The 14,333-nt window shown below is 39.8% G+C and overlaps 1 protein-coding gene and 1 pseudogene across 1 annotated transcript; one reads left to right on the plus strand and one right to left on the minus strand.

The window, feature by feature from the left end:
• The window catches only part of LOC127622799 (F-box only protein 40-like), a 60,421-nt pseudogene extending 59,954 nt beyond the window's left edge, over positions 1-467 (plus strand).
• Positions 468-629: 162 nt separating this feature from the next.
• LOC127623182 (tetratricopeptide repeat protein 36-like) lies at positions 630-3,539 on the minus strand. The gene is made up of 3 exons (XM_052097499.1): positions 3,383-3,539; positions 2,903-3,091; positions 630-1,081 (listed from the first exon to the last, which is right to left on the minus strand). Exons 1-3 carry the CDS (start codon positions 3,486-3,488, stop codon positions 822-824), a joined length of 555 nt encoding a protein of 184 aa, XP_051953459.1. The 5' UTR covers positions 3,489-3,539; the 3' UTR covers positions 630-821.
• Between the last annotated feature and the right edge of the window lie 10,794 nt (positions 3,540-14,333).

The raw sequence follows: 14,333 nt of genomic DNA on the forward strand, positions 1-14,333 counted from the left end.
GGCATGGGAGTTTAGCACTTTGTTCTCTCCAGTGGATGAATGGGTATTTGAAGATGTCCCCACCATGGCAGAGCACCTGAAGATCTGCCCTTTCTACCAGACAGAGATCAGGAGTGAACCTGTGGCTTTACCCAATATGACTGACCTCCAAGTAAGAAAAGGAGAGTTCCAGACTTTGGTCAACAATTTCCTCACCACTGACAGCAGATAGGGATATTAACAGACTACTATGTAAAACAAACTATTGCACATTCATATACATTTACAGTTTGGATATGAATGAATATTAAGCATTTTTAGATGGATTAATACTTTCTCAAGATGCACCGCTTACTGTTGTTACTTTGTTGACATATCTTTGGTGATCTCTAGTGGCAGAAATAATAAACTGTATTAAACACTGTCATGTACTGTGGTCCCAAAAAGTATTTGGACATGTAAGTTACACTCAGAAATGTATGTGTTGCAAAAAAATCAATACAAAATCAATACATCAATCCATCCATCCATCCACAATTTTAACTAAAACTATTATAGTACAAGTGTTTCCCAGCGATGTCCTGGTTTTGGGTATTTCAAAGCCCAGAAATCTCCATAAATCAGTGATATTTTACACTGCACCTTTTTAATATTTTCTTTTAATGGATATTTGTGTCCTGCCCCCCACTCAACCAAATAAAAATGGGACATCATATAAAAAATATATATATATATATATTGACTTCAGTTAACAAGTACAAAGTTAACAAATGAATGCCTTCATTGCAGTACAGTGAATATATTTATGAGGGGTGATTTTATATAAGCCTTGTTCTTCATCTCTATTGCATCTCTGGGTTGCGTAGTTTGTTGATGACCTCTGACAGCATGCGGTTGCATAGGGCAGCGTAGGGGTTCAAGAGTACAGCCTGCTGCCTGGCAAACTCATTGCCAAGACCTGCTGCTCTCTGAAAGTCCACCCGAGCCTCCTCATCACGGCCCGCTAACCTAAGGAGGAGCCCATGCTGGACCAGAGCCTGGCAGGCAGATCGTCCAGCACCCCTGCTCAGAGATATGGCACTCTCCAGATCATCAACAGCACCTGGGATGTATTACAGAAGAGTTCGCTAAGATTAAATATTTTCATTAATTCTCCATTTTGTTTCTCCAACTCGCATTTTCTTTCTTCTGTGAATGACAAAAAGGAAATCTTAGGCAGAATGCCCTAGCTTCTGTCTTTCATGGAAGGAAAGTGGTGGATTAAGACTGTCAAGTTCCAAAATCAGCATGATCTCATGAACATTAAGTGACCATGGCAACATTTTTGCAAACCAAATTACTTGCTGTATTACACATTTGGCTGCAGGTTGGAACGGCATGAGGGTGAGTAAATTATGACATAATTTTCATCCTTGGGTGAACTATTCTTTTAACCCACATGAAAAATGGGATAATAATGCATACTATTGTATCTACTAATAAAATAATAATTTCCTCAACCATTTTCTGAATAATAACATAAATCAGTGCAACAGCTTAAATGCTTAAATTCTTTTAATAAAAAAAAAATTGTTTAAAAACATTTTTATTGTATAATTTTGCATAAAAAAAATCTGTGAAAAAGGTCTCTAAAATAAAAATTCTGTATTTATGCTAGGGCTCTTTAGCAACTAAAACCCTATTCAGATGGTGTGACATCTGTAAAAGTACATTTTCATGGCTCCTCCTTGATAAAAGTAATGCCTTCGGATGACAATTAATCATGGGGAATGAGCGAGACTTTTTGTCGATGACATGACAGTTGCGCTTGTTATATGGAAAATTAATCAATCCACAAACCTTGTCCTCTGTATTTGCATTTAAATATGTTTGGAATTACACTAAAGTAAAAATAAAAAATGTAACTCATGACGGAACCATGCTTCAAAGCGCTGCAGATATTTACAGCGTACATTTTCCATATACGGCACAAGCCAAAATCCTTGCGAAGAGCAATTAAACAAATCAAGAAACTGTAGGGACACGACTGTTTATCAACACAAGCCAAATAAATCTGTCAAAGCGGGCACGCATGTTTCGTTACCTGCATCACTTCGGTTGCGTGCTCTCTCCTAAGCGTACATATCAAGGATAGTAAAGATAGTTCAAATAAAATTTGAGGAGCTATGGTAAAAAAAAAATTACAATGTATATTTTATCTATCAAAATGATGGACATCATTATCTCTCAGTGTTTAAAAAGTGAATGTGGAAATCAACACGGCAACGTTTCTGGGACTACTCGACCATGACTGAGTAGTCATGTCCTATGTATGAATGTATTTAGAAAATGTTTCTACATTAAAATGTGAAGTTTTACAATTGTATTACATTGCTGTCATATTAATGGACTATTTAAAAAGTTTACGTGATTTGGCTCTCATTTTTTCTTTCCCTTCTACTTAAGCGTTCCCACTCACTGTGGTGGATCGTCAATGTAATTTTATTATTTTGAATTATTTCAAAAATGTCTGCTACATAATCCTCTAACATTCACAACTTTCCATTACCGCGAGAGCTGTTACCACGCACAGCGCAAATGTACGGCACTCAGCAGTGGTCAAAACAGATCTCCAAAAATGGCTTTTGGATTATAAACTCAGAGATATGGATTCAGACAGTAATTAAATTAACACACAACCTTGGTGTTTGTCAAAAAACAGTAGGTAATTTCTTCGCAGGAGGTGGGGGAAAAACACCCACCTTTCCGACAACAATAAAATCACTGACTGCCCCCTGTAAATGCTGGAATTACCTCATGTCCCCATGTAAAATTATTGCTGTCAGAATAGGGCTTAAGGGTTTACGGTAACTGAGGGTTAGATATATTTTAAAACTGCCAGCTGATCCTGACAGGTAAAGATTATGCTCATATGACTTCTAACCTTTAATGTCTCCCTGCAGACGTTTGGTCTGGGCTCGGTTGTTGTAGGCTGAAGCCCTCTGGGGCAGGACACTGATGGCTTGGTTAAAACGCTGCAGTGCAGCAGGCAGATCTCCAGACTCAGCGGCTAAAACCCCCTGTATTTCCAGATTTTTCACTTGTTTAATTAGCTCTGGGTCAAACTCACTATCTGGAGCAAAGAAAGAAACATGGTAGGTGTAGAGTCCACAATGAGAATACATTTTATAGTGTTATTCACTTTCATTACAGACAGACCAGATGTTAGTTATTTATCTCTCTCTCTCTCTCTCTCTCTCTCTCTCTCTCTCTCTCTCTCTCTCTCTCTCTCTCTCTCTCTCATATATATATATATATATATCTCCATCCATCCATCCATCCATCCTTTACACTGTTCCATAAAAGCAGCATGCACCATAACAGAGTATGAATACTGTAAATCTTAATGTAATCTTAATCTTACCATCATCGGTCAGCTCATCTTCTTGGTTTGACCCAGAAATATCTCCAAATGGGCTGGTAGGGTTAAAAATGGCATGTAAAACTGCTCTGTCATGTGCTGATGCCATTTTCCTCTGGACAGTGGACTAAAATAAACTAGCAATCCAAATGTATGCTTTTTCTAAAGTTCCTTGGTTTTATGTGGAAAAGAGGAGTTGCCTGCATAACTTCAGCACTCAGCACTAGCCAATCAGAGGAGGGGGTGGTATCAGGACTTTGATATGGTGCTGCACACCACACATCTGTGTTTGATTAAAACAGCTGTGCAGCTGTTAGATGTCAAGTAACTGCCCAGCTGTTTCTGAAAGCAAATGTTGAGATCTTGCTTTTCTAAGCTTTTTTAATCTTCAACCTTTTCTTTCTTTTCTCATCAAACTGACATGCCTTATATGCTACTATGGTCAACATCAAAAACACACTGTTTTAGAATTGATCAACCTGGTCTTACAGAATCACGGTACTATTCCTACATGTTTGCAAAATTATTTTTACGTGGCTCTTTGAATGTATCACTGCACTTTCCTGGTGAAATAAACACAAGAGATGGGTTACATGGTAGACATGTGCTACGGTAGTATCGCGATACTAAAGCTTCAAAATACTGGCGGTGCCACAGTATTTTTTAAACGGCAGTACCGTCAGTATGGTACAACCATAAGTTATGTTGTATGTGCTGTGGTAAATATTGTTTTTGCAAAAATCTTAGTGTCCTTGGTGTCCCCTTCATGCAGTGCCCTTTAAGAGTGCAAAATGCTGCCCCTTATATGGTATTGATATTTTTCAATGAGTGGTTTTCCCATGCTTCCAATCCCAGTGTGTTAATTTGGCAATTATGTCTCATAATGGGCTAATTTGGATTTAAGCAAAACTTTGGAGACTCTTCTGGAAGCTTTTTAAAAAACAAAATTCACATTTTGAATAATTTTGGGTTTCTCTGAAAAATCAAATGTGGCACTCGTTTATTTTTTTTGTACAAATGCATGGTGGCAGTAACTTTACAAAGTTTGCACTTATGATTAGATCACGTCCCTGAGACATGCGATCAAACCAACGTGTGTGTGTGTGTGTGTGTGTGTGTGTGTATAATCTGCACTCACACTGCTGTTTACCAGGAGAGAGGGGCTGAAGCACCTGCTCAAAACAGTCTTTTCAACATTACAATATCTTTATTTATATTTTACCAGCACTTAAATAATCACAGTAATAATGGAATAAAAGTTTAAAGTCGTTGCCTTTTGATCTGACTGTTTTGATGTGGCGAAGGTTGTTATATTTTATTTTTCTTTCCATCAAACAAAAAATTAATTAGGTAACAACAGGTATTTTCACCACTTCCGGAGCAAGAAGTGGAATGGCTAGTTTCTAAGAACCACCTTTGCTATGACAAACTGTGTTAAGAATTATCACACTGTCGTGTGGTATCGTGATACTTTAGCTGGTATTGTATCATAAGATATGAATATGGTATCATGACAACCCTAACAAGAGGTGCTAAAATAATAATTACTTTTATTCTTTTTGCTCTGTTCCTCACACAATGCTATCATTATGACATCAAAACACTTTTACTATAGCACATGAATTGTAAGGCGATTACTTTTAATGTTTGTGTTACATAGCCAATTACATTTTTTTACATTTCAGTACAAATTGCATAGCTCAACTGATAGAGTGTTGCACTTGTGATGCAAAGGAATGGGCTTTGAGTCCAAAAAAAACATGTGGGTCAACATGTTGAAGATATGCCAGTGTTTAAACAGATTTTGTATGAACTGTAAGATTAATGCTAATGTATTTTATGTTCATCCTGGTTTAACTGCAGAAGTTCACATAGATGCATTGTGCTTGTTAGTTGGCTGATGAAGGCTTTTGTTGGCAATGAATTGACTGTCTATGTATTCCATTTTAAGAGTGTTGTCCATCAATAGACAAAGGTGATGCAGACCGAGATCAATGAGGTGCATCGCAGTTCAACCGTCTGGCCATTTCGTTGAGGTCTATCCTAAATCCAAGGTTCAGGTAGAGGTATCCCATTTCTTATTTTTGGAGGTGGAATCAGTTCATCCTCTGAAGTCCATTGTAATAGACAATGTGTCTAAAAGTGTTGTCTGGCTGGCACAGGCTGCAGTAAGTTGTCATCACTACTTACAGTAGTCCGACTCCAAGCAGGAACAGAGGTGGATCTGGATGGCTTTGGGATATGAATCCGAAGGTTGAGACAGGAAATCAAACAGAATAATATTAGCGTAGATGCTTTTCTGTTTATTACAGAGTTAGAGATCACAAGAAGCGTTTCCAGTTCTGGCAGACCTAACTAAAGCAGCCTAATTGTTAGTTGATAGATAAATTATGTACATGTCTGGCTGAATAGATGCATCTTTAATCTAGACATAGGGCCAATCTCATTTCTCCCCCTTACCCCTCCCCCTTTGTCTGCATCTTCCCCTTGCCCCTCAATATCGAGTGAAGGGGGGTAGGGGTAAGAACGTACTCTAAGAAATGAGAAGCCACTCAATTACCGTTTGCGTCATCTTCCCTTGCCGCTAGCAGGCTGCTACGTCAACAGAGGCGACAAGCGATGACATAAACAAACGAAGATGCCGTCATCTTAGGTTGTGATATCGATTGCCTGGGCTCTCTTTATCTTTGCACGCTTGTGTGCCATCAGTCAAAGACACCGTAGAAGAAGATCGTTTCTCAGACGCATATGACTGCTTACGGATCAAGTCATGGTACATATGTTTCATTCTATTTAACGGCGGTGACACCATAGCTAATCTAAACATTAGTTAGCCTACTATTCATATGTTGTTGTAGCTACGATCTGAGGAAAAGTTAGGGAAAGTTGGTCTTATACACTCACCTAAAGGATTATTAGGAACACCATACTAATACTGTGTTTGACCCCCTTTCGCCTTCAGAACTGCCTTAATTCTATGTGGCATTGATTCAACAAGGTGCTGAAAGCATTCTTTAGAAATGTTGGCCAATATTGATAGGATAGCATCTTGCAGTTGATGGAGATTTGTGGGATGCACATCCAGGGCATGAAGCTCCCGTTCCACCACATCCCAAAGATGCTCTATTGGGTTGAGATCTGGTGACTGTGGGGGCCATTTTAGTACAGTGAACTCATTGTCATGTTCAAGAAACCAATTTGAAATGATTCGAGCTTTGTGACATGGTGCATTATCCTGCTGGAAGTAGCCATCAGAGGATGGGTACATGGTGGCCACAAAGGGATGGACATGGTCAGAAACAATGCTCAGGTAGGCCGTGACATTTAAATGATGCCCAATTGGCACTAAGGGGCATAAAGTGTGCCAAGAAAACATCCCCCACACCATTACACCACCACCACCTGCCTGCACAGTGGTAACAAGGTATGATGGATCCAAGTTCTCATTCTGTTTATGCCAAATTCTGACTCTACCATCTGAATGTCTCAACAGAAATCGAGACTCATCAGACCAGGCAACATTTTTCCAGTCTTCAACTGTCCAATTTTGTTGAGCTCTTGCAAATTGTAGCCTCTTTTTCCTATTTGTAGTGGAAATGAGTGGTACCCGGTGGGGTCTTCTGCTGTTGTAGCCCATCCGCCTCAAGGTTGTGCGTGTTGTGGCTTCACAAATGCTTTGCTGCATACCTCGGTTGTAACGAGTGGTTATTTCAGGCAAAGTTGCTCTTCTATCAGCTTGAATCAGTCGGCCCATTCTCCTCTGACCTCTAGCATCAACAAGGCATTTTCGCCCACAGGACTGCCGTATACTGGACGCTTTTCCCTTTTCACACCATTCTTTGTAAACCCTAGAAATGGTTGTGCGTGAAAATCCCAGTAACTGAGCAGATTGTGAAATACTCAGACCGGCCCGTCTGGCACCAACAACCATGCCATGCTCAAAATTGCTTAAATCACCTTTCTTTCCCATTCTGACATTCAGTTTGGAGTTCAGGAGATTGTCTTGACCAGGACCACACCCCTAAATGCATTGAAGCAACTGCCATGTGATTGGTTGATTAGATAATTGCATTAATGAGAAATTGAACAGGTGTTCCTAATAATCCTTTAGGTGAGTGTATTCACATGCAGACTTTTTTTTGCTTAAGAACTTTCTCAAAAATATGTGCAATAAAGCACATTTTTGCAAATATCATGCAGCTACATGATATTGACAACAAAGATGGTCAACTACTAATGTTAACTTACATTTTCCACAATCGATAAAAATGGGCAAGTATTGTTTTAATGGCATACTTGCGCATGTCCACTGAATGTCCAATGTAGAATGGTAAACAAGATAGGGACCGTCTAAAAAGTTTTAATTTTTTTTCATTGTGTGCAAACAGACAACTACATTTTAGCCAACTACAGATGTACCAGCAAATATCTCTCACATTATGTGTTCTAATGCTATTCATTGTCCTTTAGCAACAATAAAATTACAATATAATGATTGTGTTTAGGAAACCGGCCTCACTGTACACAAATATTTTTAGAATCAAATTACATTCATTCATCAAAGGGATTTTTTTTATTATCTAAAGTCTGTAGCATGTTCCTATTGACCAGACTGACTTACTACAGGTGAAATTTTGACAATACCTCCCTTACTGTACGTACAATTGTCAAATATGTTTATGAAAAAATGACTAATTCACCTAAAGTATTTTTTGACTATTAAAGGTTTGAACATGTTTTTTTTTTTGTTCCTCCAGGCCAATCGTCCACCTATGTACTGCAGAGTGGATGCGACTGTGCCCATCTTGCGCTTATGGTTTGACGAAGAGGCTGAAATAAAGCAGCACCTACGCCTGACCAGGAGAGCCATGAACAGCCTGCAGAGGCTTCTAGACAGGAATCTTTTCAATCATTCCTCCTCCTAGATGTTGTGGCACTTGTTGCTGCTGAGGTACTGGTTGGCATTCTACTGGGTCCTGTGTCAGGGGTCCAGGATGCTGCTGTGGTGGAGAGCTCTGAGGTGGAGGGCTCCACAATATCCTAAAGAAACAAGGCAAATCGTGTTACTGTTTAGACATTTTCAGCAAATATCTCCTCATGAAATTTAAAGAGAATGTTTGCGAATCTGATGTTAGTGGAATTCATGAAAGTACTGAATTACCTATTTTTTACAGTCTATGTGAATTACATGGTAAATGATTAGCCTCACCATGAGTATTGTGATGGGATCCTCTGCTCCTGGTTGGAATGATGCCACCACCACAGGGGGGTCCATCGCAGGCCGGGCACCCAAAACCTCGTGCATGTCTCCATAGTACTGCCATGTAGCAACAGTGACCTCACCCTGGTCTGTCCCTGAGCCGGTTTTTGGAGTCCTCAATTCCTGAGACACACACACACACAATAAACAACTGGCTTGTTGATACATTCATTATGCAATTGGAAATTATTTTAAACTGGACATCATATACCTTGTATTTTTGTTTTAAGTTCTCCCATTTTTTGGAAGCCTGCTGTCCAGTCACCTTGCCCTCTAAGCCAATCTCTTTCACAAATTTCCTGCATCACAACCGACAGCTCAAACATTTTGTATTTTAAGCACAACACAGAAATAAAAATTCAGAAAACAGACGCAAGAATATTGAACAATGAACTCACTCCTGTTGTTGTTTGGCCGTTGTTTTGGACTTCACTGAGTCTTTTTCATTATCTGCCCTGAAGCGGATGAGCCGCCGAGTCTCCTCAGGTGTCCCTGAGGGAAAAGGAAAATATACGTTCACGTTATGTTCCGTAACTTGCTAGGTGAATCACATAGCATAGGTAAGCTAGCTCTACCAATATCAAACCAGTCCACCGGTAAAATCAATCAAGTAAATGTAATGTCAAGCAAATTCACTTCACATTGATTTCAACTAAAAAACATAATATGAAGTGTCATGTCAAGGATTATCAGATAGCTCAGCTCGACAAATAGCGCATAACTGCTAGCTGGCAGTTAAATAGTGATTCAAAACAAAAACATTACAATTAAAACCGCTTGAACATTTTATTAAAAGTATCATAAAACACGAGTGTCATAATAATAATATCAATTAAACTGCTGAAAATACTTTGTCTGATGGTAGCAGTGAGAGGAGACCATGGGTCGGGTGGCTGGAGTCTCTGATGATCCTCTGAACTTTTTTTACACACCACCTGGTATAGATGTCCTGGAGGGTTGGAAGCTGATCTCTGATGATGTGTCTAGCAGTTTGCACCACCCTTTGCAGGGCTTTGCGGTTTAGGGCAGTGCTGTGGCCGTACTAGGCGGTGATGCAGCCAGCGCCACTGTAGAACCGTGTGAGGATGTGGTGGTTCATTCCAAACTTCCTCAGCTGTCTCAGGAAGTAAAGGCAATGGTGAGCCTTCTTCACTACGGCCTCAGTGTGGACGGACCATGTGAGTTCCTCAGTGATGTGGACACAAGGAACTTGAAGCTGCTGACTCTCTCCACCGGTGCTCCATTGATAGTGATGGGGATGTGATCTTTGTCTTTACTCCTGAAGTCCACCACAAGTTCCTTGGTCTTGCTGACAATTAGGGAATGGTTGTGCTCCTAATACCAGCATGTCAGAGTGTGCACCTCCTCTCCTTTGGCTGTTTCATCATTGTCAGTGATCAGCTTTAGTGTGTCAATAGGAAATATACATTTTAGACTCCCAAACTCCCCATTTTGCAAATAGAATAGAAGAATAGGGAGCCCTGCAACAGATGGCATGTCCCCTACAGAGTCCCCCACTGAATATTGAGTCAGTCTGGGAATATAAAAAGAGACAGAAGCAACCGAAACAACTAAAACCAAGATAAACTGTGTCCAGGTGTACCTAGGAGATTTGGTGCTGTTTTGAAGGCAACGGTGGTCATACCAAATATTGATTTAGCTTTTTTATGTTTACTGGACTTTGTATGACATTAAGTGATAAATCAAAACTATTTATGGCATTTTTTGAAGACATCCTCACTATGCAACATTTTTCCCAAGTGCCTAAAACTTTTGCACAGTACTGAATATATATATATATATATATATATATATATATATATATATATATATATATATATATATATATATACACTCCAGTTTTCAACAGTGGAAGTCTAATATGCTCAATAAAATGTTATGACAGCAATAATTTCTATACAGAACATTCAACTAATTATTAAAAATTAAACATACATTTCTATGGTGTCTAAAAGTCTGAAACGATGCAGACAAAATGGGAACATACTACACTCACCTAAAGGATTATTAGGAACACCTGTTCAATTTCTCATTAATGCAATTATCTAATCAACCAATCACATGGCAGTTGCTTCAATGCATTTAGGGGTGTGGTCCTGGTCAAGACAATCTCCTGAACTCCAAACTGAATGTCAGAATGGGAAAGAAAGGTGATTTAAGCAATTTTGAGCGTGGCATGGTTGTTGGTGCCAGACGGGCCGGTCTGAGTATTTCACAATCTGCTCAGTTACTGGGATTTTCACGCACAACCATTTCTAGGGTTTACAAAGAATGGTGTGAAAAGGAAAAACATCCAGTATGCGGCAGTCCTGTGGGCTGAAAATGCCTTGTTGATGCTAGAGGTCAGAGGAGAATGGGCCGACTGATTCAAAGTGATAGAAGAGCAAATTTGCCTGAAATAACCACTCGTTACAACCGAGGTATGCAGCAAAGAATTTGTGAAGCCACAACACGCACAACCTTGAGGTGGATGGGCTACAACAGCAGAAGACCCCACCGGGTACCACTCATCTCCACTACAAATAGGAAAAAGAGGCTACAATTTGCAAGAGCTCACCAAAATTGGACAGTTGAAGACTGGAAAAATGTTGCCTGGTCTGATGAGTCTCGATTTCTGTTGAGACATTCAGATGGTAGAGTCAGAATTTGGCATAAACAGAATGAGAACATGGATCCATCATGCCTTGTTACCACTGTGCAGGCTGGTGGTGGTGGTGTAATGGTGTGGGGGATGTTTTCTTGGCACAATTTAGGCCCCTTAGTGCCAATTGGGCATCGTTTAAATGCCACAGCCTACCTGAGCATTGTTTCTGACCATGTCCATCCCTTTATGGCCACCATGTACCCATCCTCTGATGGCTACTTCCAGCAGGATAATACACCATGTCATAAAGCTCGAATCATTTCAAATTGGTTTCTTGAACATGACAATGAGTTCACTGTACTAAAATGGCCCCCACAGTCACCAGATTTCAACCCAATAGAGCATCTTTGGGATGTGGTGGAACGGGAGCTTTGTGCCCTGGATGTGCATCCCACAAATCTCCATCAACTGCAAGATGCTATCCTATCAATATGGACCAACATTTCTAAAGAATGCTTTCAGCACCTTGTTGAATCAATGCCACGTAGAATTAAGGCAGTTCTGAAGGCGAAAGGGGGTCAAACACAGTATTAGTATGGTGTTCCTAATAATCCTTTAGGTGAGTGTATATAATTCTGAAATTCACATACTATTCATTTTATTATTAATCTTTACACTTAAATTGATAAACTGATAATATACAGAATGAAAAATTAATAATGAGAAATGTTGCATCAATCAGAAATAAAAGCACAAAAAAGGAAGCATTTTCATTATTGGTCTCAAGCTTTTTGACCCCATATAATATGCAATATACAGTGGGTACGGAAAGTATTCAGACCCCCTTAAATTTTTCACTCTTTGTTATATTGCAGCCATTTGCTAAAATCATTTAAGTTCATTTTTGTTCCTCATTATTGTACACACAGCACCCCATATTGACAGAAAAACACAGAATTGTTGTCATTTTTGCACATTTATTAAAAAAGAAAAACTGAAATATCACATGGTCCTAAGTATTCAGACCCTTTGTTCAGTATTTAGTAGAAGCACCCTTTTGATCTAATACAGCCATGAGTCTTTTTGGGAAAGATGCAACAAGTTATTCACATCTGGATTTGGGTATCCTCTGCCATTCCTCCTTGCAGATCCTCTCCAGTTCTGTCAGGTTGGATGGTAAACGTTGGTGGACAGCCATTTTCAGGTCTCTCCAGAGATGCTCAATTGGGTTTAAGTCAGGGCTCTGGCTGGGCCATTCAAGAACAGTCACGGAGTTGTTGTGAAGCCACTCCTTCGTTATTTTAGCGGTGTGCTTAGGGTCATTGTCTTGTTGGAAGGTGAACCTTCAGCCCAGTCTGAGGTCCAGAGCACTCTGGAGAAGGTTTTCATCCAGGATATCCCTGTACTTGGCCGCATTCATCTTTCCCTCGATTGCGACCAGTCGTCCTGTCCCTGCAGCTGAAAAACACCCCCACAGCATGATGCTGCCACCACCATGCTTCACTGTTGAGACTGTTTTGGACAGGTGATGAGCAGTGCCTGGTTTTCTCCACACATACTGCTTAGAATTAAGGCCAAAAAGTTCTGTCTTGGTCTCATCAGGCCAGAGAATGTTATTTATCACCATCTTGGAGTCCTTCAGGTGTTTTTTAGCAAACTCCATGTTGGCTTTCATGTGTCTTGCACTGAGGAGAGGCTTCCCCGACTTGTGGATGGCTGCAGTGATGGTTGACTTACTACAACTTTCTCCCATCTCCCGACTGCATCTCTGGAGTTCAGCCACAGTGATCTTTGGGTTCTTCTTTACCTCTCTCACCAAGGCTCTTCTCCCCCGATAGCTCAGTTTGGCCGGACGGCCAGCTCTAGGAAGGGTTCTGGTCGTCCCAAACATCTTCCATTTAAGGATTGTGGAGGCCACTGTGCTCTTATGAACCTTAATTGCAGCAGAAATATTTTTGTAACCTTTTGCCTTGCCACAATTCTGTCTCTGAGCTCTTCAGGCAGTTCCTTTGACCTCATGATACTCATTTGCACTGACATGCACTGTGAGCTGTAAGGTCTTATATAGACAGGTGTGTGGCTTTCCTAATCAAGTCCAATCAGTATAATCAAACACAGCTGGACTCAATTGAAGGTGTAGAACCATCTCAAGGATGATCAGAAGAAATGGACAGCACCTGAGTTAAATATATGAGTGTCACAGCAAAGGGTCTGAATACTTAGGACCATGTGATATTTCAGTTTTTCTTTTTTAATAAATGTGCAAAAATGTCAACAATTCTGTGTTTTTCTGTCAATATGGGGTGCTGTGTGTACAATAATGAGGAAAAAAAATGAACTTAAATTATTTTAGCAAATGGCTGCAATATAACAAAGAGTGAAAAATTTAAGGGGGTCTGAATACTTTCCGTACCCACTGTATATACTGCTTATACTGTATGTATATACATATATTTGTACTCTTTATTTACAATAATTAAAGATGTCAATCTGTAATCCCTGCATTGCCAAACCCAGCATGAGGAACTGAAAATACAAACGAGCTCCTGCTAAGGACAATGATGATTAATTTATACATTTACATAATATTAGTGGCACCAAAAAGGCAACACAGCTGGGGCCAGGACACAATCACATTAAAGCTGAGAGTAATTATGTGAAAGTGAGCGAGATACATAGTGTAGCCGGAGAAGTGTGCAACTGGAACGAACAGTAATCAAGGTGAAATTTATGTCAAATAGAGATCAATTAATTAAGCAGCTGTAATATACCTGTAATACCAATGAGTGCACTTGAAGGCATTGAGATGGTAAAATCTGCAGTTAATCTTTGATTAACAGTCCAGGAGTGTTCTTTGAATGGGCGGATGGCTTGCTAAAAATGAGGATGGCTTGACAAAGCAAAAGATTTGTCTGACAGGGAGAACTGTGTTTGCATACTGTTTCTTTATTTCCAACTGAAACATCTGCTCAGAGCCAAATGAGGGCGCTCTGGGATTGTGAATTTCCTCCTCTTGTAATATCATTCTTTATATACAGTATTTATACCATGATACTGAATGATTAGCATATTAACATTAACATTCATCA

This window comes from Xyrauchen texanus, chromosome 29 (assembly GCF_025860055.1).
Source record: "Xyrauchen texanus isolate HMW12.3.18 chromosome 29, RBS_HiC_50CHRs, whole genome shotgun sequence".
Lineage (NCBI taxonomy): Eukaryota > Metazoa > Chordata > Actinopteri > Cypriniformes > Catostomidae > Xyrauchen > Xyrauchen texanus.